Genomic DNA, 17,500 nt, shown 5'->3' with positions numbered 1-17,500 from the left:
CACATTTACAAACAGAACCCTTTTGTATATCTATAGCATAGTATCTTGGGTGTATGGGAGTGTGTGTATCTGTTACATCTAATACAGCTTCATTCTCATAGCCTACCTGAAAGACTTTTACAGTCATTGTGTATACATGTGTATGAGTGTGTGTGTGTGTGTGTGTGTGTGTGTGGGGGGGGGGGGGGGTCTGCTCTTTAAATGATTTATCCTGAGTGTATTTGAACGACGGTCAGTCTTGGACGGGACCAGCGTTCCGATTTGTTCTGTCAGGAGGTCAAAACTGGCGGACGACTTTCTGTCTTTCTCTTACACACACACTAACACTCGCAGTGCACCCACACACACACACACACAATGTATGAAAATCAGAATTCTACTCACTGATGAAAGTCTACCTTCACTGAGGACAAATACTTTCACTCTTAGTAGTGCATTTAGTGACACTCAATCACACACACACACACACACACACACACACACACACACACACCTCAGCATAGGAAGCCAGATAAATGTGACTGCTGGTCCTCCTCATACAGACTGATACTAATGGGATTTAGAAGAACGGACAGAGGAGACAGAAAAGAGTCAGAATCATGGAGGAGTGTGGGGAGGAATAAGTGATGGCATCACAGCATGGTGAGGCAAATGGAGAGAGACAGAAGGATGGAGTGAAAGAGGGATGGAGAGGAGAAAAGATGGGTACAAGAGATAGAGTGAATTCTAAACATCCACTGATATTTAAGGACAAGGCAAGGCAAGGCAAGACAACCTGATTTGACCTTATACCAAACTGAAACTGTACATGACACACACACACACACACACACACACACGTTTAAACAACATCACACAAACATACAGCCCTATTTATTCATAGACACATACATGAACATAAATAATTAATTAAGTGCACTCTAGGGTTATAATGGTGCACATATTACTCTTGAACCATCACGTTCAGTGGGGAAGTGGACAGTAAATGGAAAAGTCTGGTCTCAAAGTACACTGTCATTCTGAAAGAGTCCCTATTATGCTAGAAGAGTAAGGGTGCAAGAACACAGTCTTTTCCAGGGCTCATCTCTGTCCATCTGCATAACCCATTTTTATTTAGGTCTGTGGACCAGGTGGTAAACCCAACCCCTCCCTGTGTCCCAGTTAAGAGTAATGCTGACTGTGAAACGTTTTTATTCTTTTTTACAGATAAAATGGAATCAATCAGAAGCTCTCTTACTCCTAATGCCTTCTACTCTGACAAGATAGTTTCCAGAAGTTCAGACAAGCTGATGAGATCAAATTGGTTCAAAATCGCTGTGTCACATTTGAATGTGTCTTCCACTCCTATCGGCATTAGTTATTAGCCTACTGACTAATAAGAACTGTAATACCTATATAATAAGCTTCTATTAGAAGCAATGGAATCGGTTGGGTCTTGTTTGCTTTCTGTTTCTAACACTTCATTGTCAATTGGCTGTGTCCTTAATCATTTTACAATTGCGTATGTGATCCCACTGCTAAAGAAATCTGGGCTTGAAAACTAAGACTTATACCCAAGTTACCATCTAGAATTCTAGAAAAAAAATATTTTCCAAACAATTTCTCTCTGCAATGGAAAATAACAATAAGTTAGAAAAGTTGGTTTCTGAAAGTATCATAGCACTGAGACAGCACTGCTAAAGGTTACCTTTAAGGAACAGCTTATAGGAACACCTGGTGATGGCATGTACTGTACTTTGACACAACTGATTACAACATGAGGCACTAGGTGCGAGTATCTGGTACGACCTTAAGTTTTCATCTTATCTGTCAATTAGGAAGTTTTGCGTCTCTGTAACCAATTCAAATCTTCATTTCTCCTTGGTAAAAATGGTGTACTTCCGGGGTCAGTTTTGGTACCAATTTTATTTTGCTTATACATGCTTCCTCTTAGGCATATTATTTAGTTACATAGTGTCTTTTCATTTCTATGTTGACAAGACACAAATTTACCCAACTGATAGATCCTAGTTTGCTGAATTCATTGAAAGATTTAAAAACTCGGATGTTAAACAATGTCCTTCAGCTGAACAAAACAGATCGCCGCTCAGTCCTGTACATCCGTTCCACGAAAATAAATCACACTAATCAATTTGTCTCTATCTTTTACTCCATCCCCCACTCTTGAAACTTTTGTGTATGCTTGTTTGGCATGCCTTTGTGTGTGTGTGTGGCTGCACAGAAAGTAGCCTACTGGCGCTGCAAAGGTGAATAGATTGTAGAATAGCCAAAAAAGTTGTAGCATTGTTATAAAACCTTTAAAATCTCTAAACAATCACAAGTAGGGCAGTTCATCACAGTTCATCCATTGCAACTGGATTGATGAAAGGCCACTTACACCTGTAGGCTACATTGTATTTGGGAAAAGCAGAAAATATCAGCATAATGTTATATTTTTATTTATTTATTTATTAATAAACAAAAACATCTCTGTCAGTTCCATGCAGTATTCAACAGCTATCAAAAAGAAAGGTCATTTTTGGATGGATGGATTTTTTGTGAATGTTTCTTCTTCTACATAAGATTTTAGTCATCTTTAGTTCATGTGATACTTTATTGTCAATGCACAAATTAAGTACTGGTAGTCTGAAACGAAATGAAGAGTTCAGATGCAAAACCCTCTAAATCCGTCTGACCACTTTTCTTTTAAATGAGCATTTAAGTTCAGGCTCCTATAGGTGTTTGCCTATAAATCGATATTTCAGACCAGGAAGAGAGTGGTATTTAGTGGGTTTAGAAGTTAAATTATTTGATTAGCGTATACTATGTGTGGAGAGCATCCCCTCACCATCTTTATCTCCTTTTTGACATAGGTGGCATTTAGAGGCTTTTGCATCTGAACCCTTCAAATGCAGTTTTACATCTAACCAGTGGTGCAAATAACTGACATGTCCAAATGGGCCTTCATGAAATGCGTCACTAGACTGTTTATACACATTTTAATGGGCCAAGTTGAAGAGCTGTTGTCCGTTATTGTTCGTGCAAATATAGGCTGATTCATGTTCCCTTGCATTGTGTAACTGAGGTCCATGGCTAGTCTGGCTTTCACCAGACCAAGCTCAATCTTTTAAGAAATCAAAAAATAAATCGCTGGCAGATCAGGCTGGGTTCACCCAGCCTAGTCCATGGTAGGCGCCCGATATTGTTTAATTTTCCGATTGAGATATCCACGCTCTGGCTATTCTAAATGCAAAAATGCATCAGGGCGTTATGACAAAACCGTGACTGTTGCAAAAGGAGAGAAGTGCTGCACACTCCCGAGTTACACATATAAGTCTTTAATGTGACTAAAGTGACAACGTTTCGGCCTGTCGGCCTTTCTCAGGTCACGTGTGCAAAACCGTGACTGTTAACAAATTAGATCCTAATAGAAAGCTGTTAGCTTCCCTGAGCTACAGGTATAAGGTAGGCCTATTTACAACATAAATTGTCAATAGGCTATGCTGGCGACACAAATAAAATCTCCTTTGGAAACCAATGGCTTACACCTTACAGTATCAAGCGGATTTAAGCTGCCACATCGTGGCGAAAAGTTGTAATAAAATCCATGCAGCTCCGTGAATCACGGAAAGCGCGAATGAAGTAGCCACTTCTAAATGGGACCCACTGCACAGTAGCTTTTGGTCTGTTGCTAAAGCAGCCATAATGAAGGTGTCATTGTTTGGATACTTCACACACACAGGTGCTTTTTTTTTTTTTCACAGTGCTTTTTAATCTCACAGACTACAACTACCAAGCTGGAATCAAAGCACATCGATTCCCCTCTTACACCCTGCACGCACTTAAAACAAATAAACAGGCGTCTCAGTCTCACGCATGTATAGCCATAGGCAAAACTGTATCGGACTGGTGTAACGTTGGTAAATCATCCATTGCACAGAATGATTTTTGTAGCACGTGCAACAAATAATATTACGATTATGTGTACAGCCCTGCCTTGGATACATCTCTCAAAGTGCCCTCTAAAATATTAGGTTTAGATGTAGATCATCATGGGTGCGTTAATTTTGAAAATAGAGTATTGAAGTAGCCTAGTGGGTGTTTGGGAATGAACGTTAGGTCAGATGCTTTTTGAGACTTTTTGTGGTCTTAATGCAACACTTTACAAAGCACTGACAGGGCCACCAAGGACTGTGACCAAATGAACAGCAGAAAAAAACCTATTTAGCAAGCATAAATGTCCCAGCCGGTGTTTGCATCATAGGCAGGTTATCTTTCAGGTATATTTTCCATTAGAAAACCATCGCGTTAGGGAACGTTGTGGCTAACTTACTTAGCTTGTTAGTAGGCCAGAATGAGATGACAGTCGAAATATACAATTACAGTGCTGCTTTTAATTTGCTTGGTATAGCCGCATTTATAGTTTTCTACAAATGCAATCAAATTGGCCTCCATTACTCAACCAATGCTAACGGTAACATTATTGTACCTAGGTGCTATAGCTATTGATATTATAAAATTAACGTACCTGCAGTAAAAACCAAGCATGTCCGATAAACATTTTCAGATTTATTTCGGCTTCAAGAAGAAATGGGAATTACATTTCATGTGAAAATCGTCCTATCCTTATTAGACGTTCTCTGCGGTAAACTACAGTCCTTGTAGGAAGCATCCATTGTTTTCCCAACCCACCTTAGATTAACTTCCAACAAAATTACGTCTCACTGCAACGATGCGCCATCTAGTGGACAAACGACTACGTATCGCCAATACTGGAAATGCAGCCATGATGATGATGATGAATATTTGGTTTTCCTTTAATCCTACTGAATTTGTAATTATGTATCGGCCGTTCTAATTGCCGATACCGATAGTATGTGCGTGCCTGTGCCATCTACAGGCCAATGAGTGTACAGTCACTAAATGTTCACATAACTTCAATTTTTTTAGACCCCCCCATGGATGAAATTCTACGAAACTTGGCATACCTCCAGAGAATGCCAGGTTACTCATACACATAAAATGTGGTGCAGTTCTGAACATCTTAACTGAAGATAGGGGCGATTAAAGCAGAATTATATTGCATTTTCACTTTTTACCGGGGGGGGTGCAAATCACAAATGAGTGATTATGGGCCAGGTTGATGTGGGCCCTTGAGACCAACATACCATAAAAAATTCTTCATCCTTAGTGCCACGGTTAAGGTAGTTATTTAGGAAAAACTGAATTTTTTGGGTTTCGGGGGGCCCAGCGCGGGGGGGGGGGGGGGGAGTGGCCCCCGGGGACCAAGCAAAAATTTTCCCTAAAAGTCTAGTGGGGCTACATACAGTACCCACCAAATTTCATGTGCCCCGGTGTTTCGGTGTCATAATGAAGATAACTTTATACATTTTTTTTTGCTTCTGAGTTCTGTGTTCCATCATACCGTACACACATTTACACACACGTACCCAAGTCTGGCGCAGCAGTGGTCGGCTCAACAGTGGGCGTGTTTAAAATCCCCAGGATGCTTGCTGTAGTCGTCTGCCAATCATAAGGGAGCTTGTGAGGAGGTGTGGTCTGGGGAAGTGGAGAGGGTGAGGAAGATAATGATGAAGATGAAGACAATGTTGACGCTGACGACGTTGATGTTAACTGTGACGATGATGATGATGATGATGGTGAAGATGGTGGTGAAGATGAAGATGCTGATGAAGAGTTGTCGGCGCGGGGTCTCCAGTGGCCCATGCCCTGAGTGTGAGGCGGAGGGACAGTAGTTGCCCCTGAAGGTGTCGTCGTCATGGGAACGCCAGAGGAAGAGGTGTTTTCCGTGGCAGTTGGGCTCATTGTGATGTCCAGAGAGCGGGAATCAGCTGACTCCATTAAAGTGCTCCCTATGACACCTTGTTAACGTGCACACACGCACACACACACACACACACACACACACACACACAAAGAACATACATTTATATAAAATCCATAGTGAAAGAAGGTGTTTTAAGGTCCATCTGGTGTCTTAATGTGAGTATTTATACATAGAGCTGTAGACTATTTACAGACAAGACAGAGGTTATACAGACAAGACAGAGAGAGAATTAGATACAGACAGACAGATAGATAGATAAATAAATAGATAGATAGATAGAGATAGATCTCTCTGAGTGTATGTGTTTGCGTGTGTGTGTGTGCGCATTGGCGCCGCCAGCCGTAATCCTGTACGCACTGTGCGTACAATTTTTCAATGCTTTATTCATGAAATCATTCAATATTACAACAAAAAAATAGCTTGTGTACTGTCTTCATTGAAACATGCGTCCCGCACAAAATGATAGCCTATGTTTAGGGCAAAGAGAATGGACATCTCAACATAAGGATACATTAGAAGATGATTGGTGTAAATTTTGTAACGCCGATAAGCAGTTCTGGTGCTTAAAAATGCAACATTCCATTCAGATGTTTAACAGTAAAAGGTGCACTGTTCTTAGCAGTTAAGTATATATAAGTATATATACTCTTTTGATCCCGTGAGGGAAATTTGGTCTCTGCATTTATCCCAATCCGTGAATTAGTGAAACACACTCAGCACACAGTGAACACACAGTGAGGTGAAGCACACACTAATCCCGGCGCAGTGAGCTGCCTGCAACAACAGCGGCGCTTGGGGAGCAGTGAGGGGTTAGGTGCCTTGCTCAAGGGCACTTCAGCCGTGCCTACTGGTCGGAGTTCGAACTGGCAACCCTCCGGTTACAAGTCCGAAATGCTAACCAGTAGGCCACGGCTGCCCCTTTTTTTTTTGCTTATACTGAGTTATGCTGAAGGCAGTGAGATTAGGCATTGCATCCTACAGTCACTCAGTTTGGAACATCGCAGTTTGGGTTTTCAAGATTGATAAGATTCAGTTAATGTGTAGAGTATGGATCATCTCAAACTTTGGGACAACCAAACAGCAGTGTAAGCAAATCCTTATTGTTAGGTTACATAGCTGTCTTTTCTCTAGGCCTAGGCCTATCGCAAATCGGGACATAAACTCATTGGTTTCTTTTTTTCTTTTCTTTCCCTTGGGTAGTGAAGCGATAATGCATTTAAAGCAATGTTTACGTCACATGAGCTAGAGCCGATATGGCCAGAGCTGCTGGCTCTGTAAGGCATTTCTGTCCCACCCAAATTGTGTTAAAATGGTGTGTTTAGCAGTCAGAATTAAAAAAAAAAAAATTCTGGGGGTGAAACCTCCCTCATCCCAGAAATTTTAAAAAGCTTGAAACACCTCTATGTGTAGGGTAGCCATTCACCATTCTTTTACTTTTTTGGGGGGTTAGCGTCCTGGGCCATGGTGTGTACTATGGAATACAACCCTAGCGGCGCCCCTGTGTGTGTGTGTGTGTGTACACGTACCAGTTACACCTATAATGTGGGAGACAGTAGTCATGAACTCATTTGCATACCGGCCATGTTTAAATATAAACACCTCCACAGCTGAGGCACACACACTCATACCCTCACTATGCACACTCTCCATCACCCTCTCTCTCTCTCTCTCTCTCTCCATTGGCCTCTCTGTCTCTCCCACTACTTCTCTCTCTCTCTCTCCCTTTCTCTCTCATTTTTCTTGTGAACTCTCCTACTCCCTCTCTCCCTCCTGACTCTCTCCACACAAACCGAGGTGAGGGGGAGTTGACAGCCCAGGCTTCTGAAGGCTTTTGTTTGTTAAGTTCCCTTTCAAATTAGTCAAATTAAATCTGAGCTTCACCCCCACAGATGCCATTAGACTACATGACTCATCAGATGTGCGTGTGTGTGTGTGTGTGTGTGTGTGTGTGTGTGTGTGAGTGTGTGTGTGTGTGAGTGTGTGTGTATGAGAGAGTGAGAGAGAGAGAGAAAGAGAGAGGACTGTTTCTGCATGCATGTTCAAGAGTGGCATCCTCTTCCCCACATGAGAACTCTTTCCCTAGCTGTGTGTCTGCTGTCAAACAAACTATATTGACATCTGGCCTCCCAGCTACACCCCAGGGGCTGTCACTGACCATTACACCACAACAGGTGCTTCAGTCTGCCACACACACACACACACACACACACACACACACACACACACACATCTACACACACAGAGAGAGAGACTGTTATATACACATACATGCATCACACACACACCATACACACACAGAGGCTGTCTCATAGGAGTGTGTGTGTTTGCATGCACATAAATGCATAAACACACACACACCTGCAGGACACTGAGTGGAATCCCCAGACAATCCAGATGTTGACTTTTCCCACCTGGTCAGTCACAAACGCATATTTTTTGTATTATTCAAGTCGAACAGCATTACAGTAAAAGTTGTCATACTAAACACACACCCTCACACAGACACAAAAACATGCATGCGCACGTAGACACACACACACACACACACACACACACAGGTATGCACGCACACATGTATACGCGCACATACACACACACACACTATAATGGGGCAACAGTGTGTGTGTGTGTGTGTGTAAAAAAGTCCTGAAAGGGGTTCTATCATATTTGAACACCCTATTCTCTTCACTAATAATGACTATATTACACTGTTCCTTCTCAGTACAGAAAGAATTCAAGTCATGTGAGTCCATCAACTAAAAGAGGAATATGAACACTATGATGAAAACATATTGTACATTTGGGAAAAAAATCACTTTTTGATGGCTATTTGCTCAGCCCTTGTGCTCTCCCTCTCATATCTTGACAGACTGGCATTCTCCATCTCTATGCGTGACTTTATTTATGTGTGTGTGTGTGTGTGTGTTGAATTGCATTGATGAGTCACAGGATGATGTGACAGATTTAGACACATTCAAAAACCTGCTCTATTCCACACCATCTGCAACACACTCATACTCATGCACACACACACACACACACACAACACACTCATAATCATGCACACAAACACACACACACACACACACACACACATACAAAAGACTTATATAAGCAGACCACAATGCCACCTCACACATACATACACACACAGGAATAAAAGATCAAACATCTGAACTCTTCCAGTGAGAGCACCTAACAAAACCAAGTCTGACATTAGCTCATGTGACTACAATCTTCATACAGAACAGACATACTGTAGATACCACAAGACACAAACAGACAGATAGACAGACACACACACACGCTGTGAGACTTTCACACTCAAAGAACCGTCAACAAGTTCAACACTCTCATAACACACACACACACACACACACACACACACAAATCTATGGCCTAATGGCATGGGGCTCCTGTGGGGGAGGGCTCTCAAAGGACAGCTGTTCTCTGACTAGTCCATTACCCCCCATCCATCTAACTCATTGGTCACTTAAGCCCAATAAATCTCAGCAACTGGATCATTAACTTCAAATCTGGTGTCTGGGTGAGTTTGAGAAAGTGTACCAGCATCTCTTTTCCCTAATGTGACAGCACTAAAGAGAAAGCGAGGACAGCTATCAATAAAGTCTTATAGACTGAAGGAACAAGACTGTGTCAGTTTACTATAAGGAGTATGCACTAGTGTAAATGTTTGAGTGTGTGTGTGTGTGTGTGAGCGCGCTAAAGCAGGCGTGGGTGGAAAAGAAAAAATGACTGGCTGACAGAGCAACTAAGCTTGTCATCAGCCTCAACAGAATCACATCTGTGCAAACACACCAATGCTCTCACATAAGCGTGCTCTAACTACACAAGACATTCTAAAGCACACCCACACCCAGTTTAAATCAAACTTAGAGGAAAGCAGATCAATCCTTTCATGTGATTTTGTGTGTGTGTGTGATTTTTTTCTTGATCTTGATCTTTTCATTTAATTGTAGCCTATGCACAGCATATCGGTAATATTGTAACTTCTACAGCCATACCACTTCAGCTCCATTAATTTGGAAATAAAAAAAATATACAGAGAGAGTCATGTGCATTTACCTGTGAATGCCAACAGTACCAACAGAACGCATGCGAATGCGCAGATCGCGAGGATGAGGATGAGCAGAAGCAGACGGATGTGCCTGGCAGAACGGGAGCCCAGCTTCTGGGAGCACGGGCCTCCCGTCATCTCTGCACCGTTGCCGCTCACCTGCGTGACAGAACACACACGAGACTCTCTAAGCCACACATTATGATCCGACACCCGTTAGCTGGGACACGACTTTGGTGAGTTGGAGACGCGGAGGCGTCCAGACGAAAGGAGCCCGAACGGCTCGTGACGGGTCTTAGACCTACTTAAAGAGTGCTCTAACTAGAGCGAACAGAATAGGGTCAATGGACTTCGTTGGGGACTCGCGCGAGATTAAAATCACTCATTAAAACGATAATGATTTCGCTACTGACAGTGGCTGGTAGACCGTTAAACACGGGGAAAATACAGCTCTCTAAAGTTACAGAGCAGAGACCAAGTAACAAACATAACAGACAACATTGTGCCTACCTAATAGCCTAATAATGAAAATAATAATATTAATAATATTAACAAAATAATATCATTTTTATTTAATTTGCCTAATTCATCTAATGCATTTAGGTCTAGGTTATGTCACTAGGTAGACTAAATTATTCCTTTAGCCTAGGCTACATATAGGCCTATTGGATCTCTTAAAGTTCAGCCAGGTTTAGTGGCAGAACTAGACTACCGAAGAGTTGAAACACACTTACCTGCGGCTGAATCTTAGCTCCCTACCGGAGTCTACTCAACCAACCTCACACCAGTGTTCATATAGCCTTCACTGGTCCGCATAGGGTAGGCTACAAATGCCCAAAATACCGCTCCTTGTGATTTCACCTAAATGACAACAGACATGTTTTGAAGTGAGGGGTTCGGGCACGAGTGAGCCGCCTCCGGTCTGCTCGCCAGAGTTTTTTTACAGCCAGGTTTCCGAAAGCTGTCACTCCGACGTTCATAAAGCTAGCGGGTCCTAGCGCCACCGTGCTCACGCCAACGGCGAAGGGTCGATTCGTCAACCTAATCCACTTGGAACAGGCAGGGCTTCTTCCATCCACATCGTATTTTTACCCAGTGGCTCGTAACGGCGAGATCTTCTCACAGCTGCGGCGACTCGCAAATTGGTGACAGAGACCGCGCAAAGAGATAACGGCAGTAGGACCTCGCGGAATAGCCAACCAGTCAAAAAAGACCCCCCTCTCGCTTGCACGGTTATTTTTACTCAGGTATTTTTCGCTTCAGACTTTCCATGCCTGCGACTGGGGGGCTCACGGGACAACAGAAGGGCCATCTGAAATCTCAGCTCGCAAGGAAGAACTTTATTTATAGAGCCCCGCGGGATCGAGGACCCCACGTTCCACCGGGACAGGCGCAAGAATCGTGCCTACATGTGCGTTAGGGCAAGAGGGCTGCGCGTATGGGTTGAACAGGGCTCGAGTTGACAGAGGGGGCGAGGTGGGCTCCCATCTGCCGATTCTAAATCAAACATGGGAAGGCTCGGGTATGTGTACGCGCTACTTATTCGCGCACTTGCGAGTCTGCCGGACCAAGTCGAGCGGTAGTGGACATGAGCGTCTGCCTGAAAGCTAAACTTTACCCCAATATAAATAATAACAGTACATCTACAACGGCAACTGTCCAATGGAGCAGAAGAAACGCTATTGGAATTTGCGTTGAAAAGTTCAACGAAGGATGCTACTTCATTGCATGTGTAACAGTGCCATTCTAACGTTCTCTTTCCTGTAGCTGCACCTCTCCTGCGTTCTATATCCCCAAATGAATCACTCTTGAAAACACAAATAGATAATTATAAGGAAAACAGACTGTATTCCATATGATATTAATTTAAATTACTTAAGCTATTCTTATGTAATGAATTAATCTTAGTCTAAATGATTAATAGAAGTTACTGTAATACAGATTTTTTAAAAACGGTAGGACTGACCAGAACTCACTGGTGTCCCAACGCACACAGGACAATTACCCATCACATTACTGGACTGAATTGTTCAGAAGGAATGCTTATAAGTCCCTCAGCGCTCCTTACCGCAGGTTGCTGGCGCGGGTCTCCATGGCTCAGCGCGTGGAAGTTCTCCGTGGAAAACATGACACCAGGCGCTCCGTCACCGGTGAATCCCGCGCCGGATCACCCGGTTTCCACGTATCGCATTCGTCAGTGAGAAAGGAAAGTGGAGCGCTCGGAGCAAAAGGAAGAAATCGGGGAGGGGGCAGAAGTGGGCTTTCCTCACCTATCCCATAATTTTCTTGCCCAGTCCATTTGCAAACCCAACCCCCTGAGTGTGCGCCACAAACACCCCTTTGGTTGCAACAGCTTCGGTTCATTTGACTGTTTAGCTTTAGCATCGGTGTGCAGGTGTTATACAGTAGGTTTTGCTGTAGGTTGGGTTTACTGAGGTTGCTTGAGGCATTTGTGATGTTAGAAGCGCCTCCTTATTGTAACTGACATATTAAAGGTAAAGGTAAGTAAAGGTATGTGTCAGAAGGACATTACATGCAATGCACACACTTTATATATCCAAAGTAGTATAATAGTATTTCTGATATGTTGCTGATTGGATCATAAACGGCCACAGCAACAAAGGGGAATGACTGACTCTTCTCTAATAACTGTGTTACATGTTATTTTCTATATTTCTGATATGTTGCTGATTGGATCATAAACGGCCACAGCAACAAAGGGGAATGACTGACTCTTCTCTAATAACTGTTACATGTTATTTTCTATATTTCTGATATGTTGCTGATTGGATTATAAACGGCCACAGCAATGAAGAAAAGTGAAAGTGACTGATAATGACTGACTGACTATTATTGTGTTACATGCTCCAAATGTAAAGCACTTTGAGCTGCATTCTGTGTATGAAAGGTGCTATACAAATAAAGCTTATTATTATTATTATTATTATTATTATTATTATTAGTAGTAGTAGTAGTAGTAGTAGTAGTAGTAGTAGTAGTAGTAGTAGTAGTAGTAGTAGTAGTAGTAGTAGTATTATTACTATTACTTTGGATCCATAACCATGACTACAAAACAAACTGAAAATGTAAACATGAAACAAGGCTTCATCTTGACTCAAGGCCATTTTTATCCAGAACTACTGAATTCTGTGATACAATGTCAAAACTCTAAGCAAATCTCTAGGAATTAGAATAGTAGGTTGATCCTCCAACACATCTTCCAAAGATGAACCAGAAACCATACTTGAACAAGGTACCTTTTTTAACATTTTATTATGGCCATCATTTTTCCATATAGGATTCTATTCTACAACTCAATTTTTCCAACTCAGGTCAAAAGGTAAATTAGAAGAAACAAATAGTACTAGCATAAGATTAGAGACAAATTAGATTAAACATCCAAGTCCTTAAGGGGCCATTCCATTTGCAATTCATATCATAAGTTTCACAGATGACTGTTTACATTTCAGAGAACATCCTAAACTGTCCTTACTTTTAAGTGTGTGGGGGTGTACCATGCCAAGCTTAACAAAACATGTGCATCTACCTGTACACCTCCGTGTAAAATACCACTGAATGACCACTGCTACAGTAAGGACATTCAGAGTCCCTCAGATCAGGAACAAAAGGACTATTAAGACCAGTAGCAGTGATCTCTTTTCCTTTTGATGTTTTGTTTGTTTGGGACAGAGGAGGCAAACAAGCTCTTCTAGTGGACCTGCAATAAGTAGAAGGCTGCCGCAGCCAGGAGGACGCCACACACAGGCACCAGGAGGTACTTCCTGTACTGGAGCCATGCTCCCTCGTCTGGCTCCGCCTCCGTGATCCGACGGTTCTTCTTTCTCCGGCCTTTCTGGCGTTTTTCAAAGGCTTCCAGCTCAGCCTACACACACACACACACACACACCAAAAACAAATCATCATTACTGGACAGTTTGTGTGTGGTGTTCTCGTCTAAAAAAAGTTGTGCTCTATCTTTGTCCTGCAGACACACAGATGCACGCCGCAGTAGTCTAGTTTGCCGAGACAAACACAGCTGAACATCCATTAACTAACAAGTCACATGCAGAGATTCGCTGTCACACACACACACAACTTTGTGGTTATTCAACAAATGTACACCTACCCACCCACACCACGCACACACACGCGCACACACACACACACACACGCGCACACACCTGCTGTTTTTTCCTCTCCTCTTCTAAAGCAGCTCGCTCCTCAGCTTCTTTCATCTGAAACATAGACAGACATCAGAGAGAAACACACACCTATGCTATCTAAACATCAGGGAGATGGTATCTGAATCTCTACTGGTACTGCTCCGCATTTGACCCATTTAAATTATGGTGGAGGTTTGACTGAGAAATACACCTTAAACAATAAAGGCATCCTGCAAACTAATGGGGCTAACCATAGGGCTATTTCAAACCATACTGCATCAATTACCACCTCCCAGACACACACACACAATCACAACAAAAGATACACAAATATAAAAATACACTCACATACATACATACATACAGGCAGACACACACACACACACACACACAGCTATACAAACCTCGGTAGTTTTCTTCAAGATGGTCTTGCACACATGGTCACACACCACTAAGTCAGGCTGCTGTGCTTGGGAACAGGAGAACTCCTGAGCAACAGAATTGGAAAGTTAGAGCAAAAGCAAACTCCACACTGGGCATTTCTATGTGCTGCTCTGCACTAGGGCTGGGTTGGATGTCAATGCCAACGTGAGTTGGATGCATATGCAGATGAGCATACAAGTGTGTGTGACTATGGATCTATGTTTCCATACTTGGAAACTTAAATGTGTCGATGTGTGTTTTCAGCCAGTTTTTTGTACATGTGTGTGTATGTGTATGTGTGCGTACCTTCTTGATCCTCTTGCAGGGGCACTTCACTTTAACTCTCTGAGTACAGGACTCTACACAGTCTCCAGGGTGACACAGCTCTTTACAGCGATGCCCACAGCCAAGCTACAAGCCCAACCACAAGCACACCAAACAAGACAATCATATAGAGACACACACTAACTCAATATCTATAGACACATGCAAGTACAAATGTATTCATTGTGCAGGTTCATATATAATGGATCACAATCATATTAAATGTCAACACAGACACAGACACACACTGCATCCCCATTTCCCCATTTAAAGTACACATTTCAGTGTAAACCAACTAATTCTCCCTCTGTTGGTACAGTAACACACATTGTTCCTTCCTTGTGTGTGTGTGTGTGGTTACACACATGTGTCTTTCTCTCTCCAGGAACTTGGACTATTTTGTTATTGAGTGCTGCTGTGGTCTGTAATGGTTTGTCTGGTTAGATGTTGATTGCTTGTGTTTGATCGGTAAAGGCAATGTGTGGTTGCACTGACTGATTGAAGTGGACAGAGGAGAGAGAGGCGAACCAGAAAAGGGAAAACAGAGAAGAAAATGAGAAAGGGAGAGCAGTTGTTTGTCCAAGGCAAACTGTTCCCAGGTGATGCCAATCTCCACATGAGGGCAAATTCCGAGCCAGCTCAATGACCCATGATGGCATCACACAAGGACACAGACACATACATGCATACACACACACACAGACACAGCAAGTTTTTCTTGTAAACACAGAAACACATGTTTTCCCCTGAAAGCTCACAAACAAAACCTAATGAAACAGAAACACATGCGAAAAAATATACACTTGCAGAGAAACAGCAGGGAGAGAGTGAGAGAGAGAGAGAGAAAAAGCACATATCTCACCCTCTCAGGCAAGTCAAAATGCATCCTGATGAATGATCTAGTTGATTGAGGGTTATTTGGTATGATATGTGCATGGAGTCTTTATTTAGGAACCCATTGTTGCCATATATTCAGACTGAGAGGGGATGTAGGCATGTTGAGGTGTGAACTGTGCACTGTGGCAGCCCTGTGCTCACACACACCTGTTTGGGACACTGGTTCTTGCAGGATCCCAGCTGTGTTTTACCCTCATCATCTGCTGAAGTCAACTTCCTGCAAATAGCACAGACACACACAGGCAGAGAAATGAAGCACAGTTTGGGCTGTGTCTCAGCGGAACTCAAACACATGTACAATCACTGTCAGAGAATATGTGTCAAATCAGACCAATGTCCTTAGGGTTTTTAATCAGTCATTTGAATGTTATCAGGGTAAGTGTTCATTTTTCTGTCTATGTTGAAAACCCCTTGTCAGTCAGTACTGTGAAAGTAAAAAAAAAATGTGAAAAGACGGTGTAAGACAGGCGAGTACAAACGCGTGTATACTCTGATTGTCACGAACACACCTGTTTTAGCAAAGTCGTGTGTTTGTTCGTCACCATAAGAACAACATGCCACAAATGTTCCTAACTCTTAAAGGGCATGGCAGATGGCAGTCTCATTGGTTTAATAGATGTTATGCCCAAAACACACCCACGGTTAATTAAGAAACGTAAGAACAACCCTTTTGAACTATGTGCCTGGAGTCTGATCACTCATTCCGCCACCAAAGCAGCAAAAGTAGTCTGGACACACCCGAAATGCAGCGAGGGTTGAAGCAGAGCACAGCCCAAACCATGGTTCATAGCTCAATATCTGACAAGTTATATTTGGGCATTAATATTTTGAAAAGTATCACACATAGCCAAACCAAACTTTATAAGATGGAAGAGAAAAATGAGTATGACTGAATGATGATGATGATCATAAAAAAAATAATACAAACATTGTTCTATTCATGTTGTGTCAATATTTGATGCCAAATAATGGGCTTGAATATATTAAGGATACGTTTTTCACAAATTTTCAAAGGACTAAAATGTTATGTGGGGTAGGTAGTAGGAACATGAGAATCTATGTGGAAGTAGTGTACACAGTGTCAATGTTGTACCATACATATTATATATAGGTATAACAATGCAATTAACTGTGTGCATTTACCAATGGATGTACAACATTGGGACTTTGAAAAATGTATATATACTTTTAGAGTACATACATTATGTATATTACCACATAGAGTTTCATGTTACTTCTAACCAGTGTTGTAATGTAACGGAGTACAAATACTTCGTTACTGTACTTAAGTAGAAATTTCACGTATGTCCTTTACTTCGCTATTTAAATTTATGTAAACTTTCACTTTTACTCCACTACATTTCCTAGATAAAATGTATACTTTTACTCCGTTATATTTCCACTAAGCATCTTCGTTACTTGTTACTAAAAAATAAAATTAGAAGAAATGTGTGTGACAGCAATAAGGGAGGTTTGGTGAATCACTGCTCCTATAGATTGCATTACCCACGCTCCACATGCCGCACGCCCTATTTCACCGCTTGTTTGTTGCAAGAGGAGGAGGACGCACAACTGAAACCGCCATGGAAGCACGAGCACCTACTGGAGGACCTCCCGTTATCGTAGACGACCACCCCGACGATAGTGGTGAACTCGGTGAACGGGGTAGTGGTGAAGATAACGTCATACACCCGTGGCCGTATTTGCAAGTAATGTTTCTGAACATTGGCAGCTTTCTTTGAAGCTGAACACTCCGCTACCTGCCTCAGCGGCTTGTGAAAGGCTATT

At 42.3% G+C, this 17,500-nt stretch overlaps 2 protein-coding genes across 6 annotated transcripts in view; both read right to left on the bottom strand.

The window, feature by feature from the left end:
* Positions 1–12,132, bottom strand: part of corin (corin, serine peptidase) — a 33,219-nt gene extending 21,087 nt beyond the window's left edge. For 2 of the 3 annotated variants that reach the window (XM_042069491.1, XM_042069490.1), the window contains exons 1-3: positions 11,974–12,132; positions 9,914–10,064; positions 5,430–5,861 (exon numbers count right to left, since the gene is read on the bottom strand). In XM_042069491.1, the coding sequence (XP_041925425.1) occupies positions 5,430–5,861; positions 9,914–10,064; positions 11,974–12,033 (643 nt within the window). In that variant the 5' untranslated portion in view covers positions 12,034–12,132. Of the gene's footprint in view, positions 1–5,429; positions 5,862–9,913; positions 10,065–10,639; positions 11,531–11,973 lie in introns of those variants that run through there. The other variant, XM_042069492.1, reaches the window with a different exon arrangement.
* A 1,038-nt stretch (positions 12,133–13,170) lies between these two features.
* nfxl1 (nuclear transcription factor, X-box binding-like 1) overlaps positions 13,171–17,500 on the bottom strand; it is a 35,416-nt gene continuing 31,086 nt past the window's right edge. For all 3 annotated transcript variants that reach the window (XM_042069494.1, XM_042069495.1, XM_042069493.1), the window contains exons 19-23: positions 15,860–15,929; positions 14,798–14,902; positions 14,473–14,556; positions 14,087–14,140; positions 13,171–13,788 (exon numbers count right to left, since the gene is read on the bottom strand). In XM_042069494.1, coding sequence (XP_041925428.1) covers positions 13,615–13,788; positions 14,087–14,140; positions 14,473–14,556; positions 14,798–14,902; positions 15,860–15,929 — 487 coding nt within the window. In that variant the 3' untranslated portion in view covers positions 13,171–13,614. The remainder of the gene's footprint in view (positions 13,789–14,086; positions 14,141–14,472; positions 14,557–14,797; positions 14,903–15,859; positions 15,930–17,500) is intronic.

This window comes from Alosa sapidissima, chromosome 18 (genome assembly GCF_018492685.1).
Source record: "Alosa sapidissima isolate fAloSap1 chromosome 18, fAloSap1.pri, whole genome shotgun sequence".
NCBI classification, from domain to species: Eukaryota; Metazoa; Chordata; class Actinopteri; order Clupeiformes; family Clupeidae; genus Alosa; species Alosa sapidissima.
The sequence above is the reverse complement of the archived record's forward strand: the minus strand, read 5'-3'. Positions and strand labels throughout refer to the sequence as shown.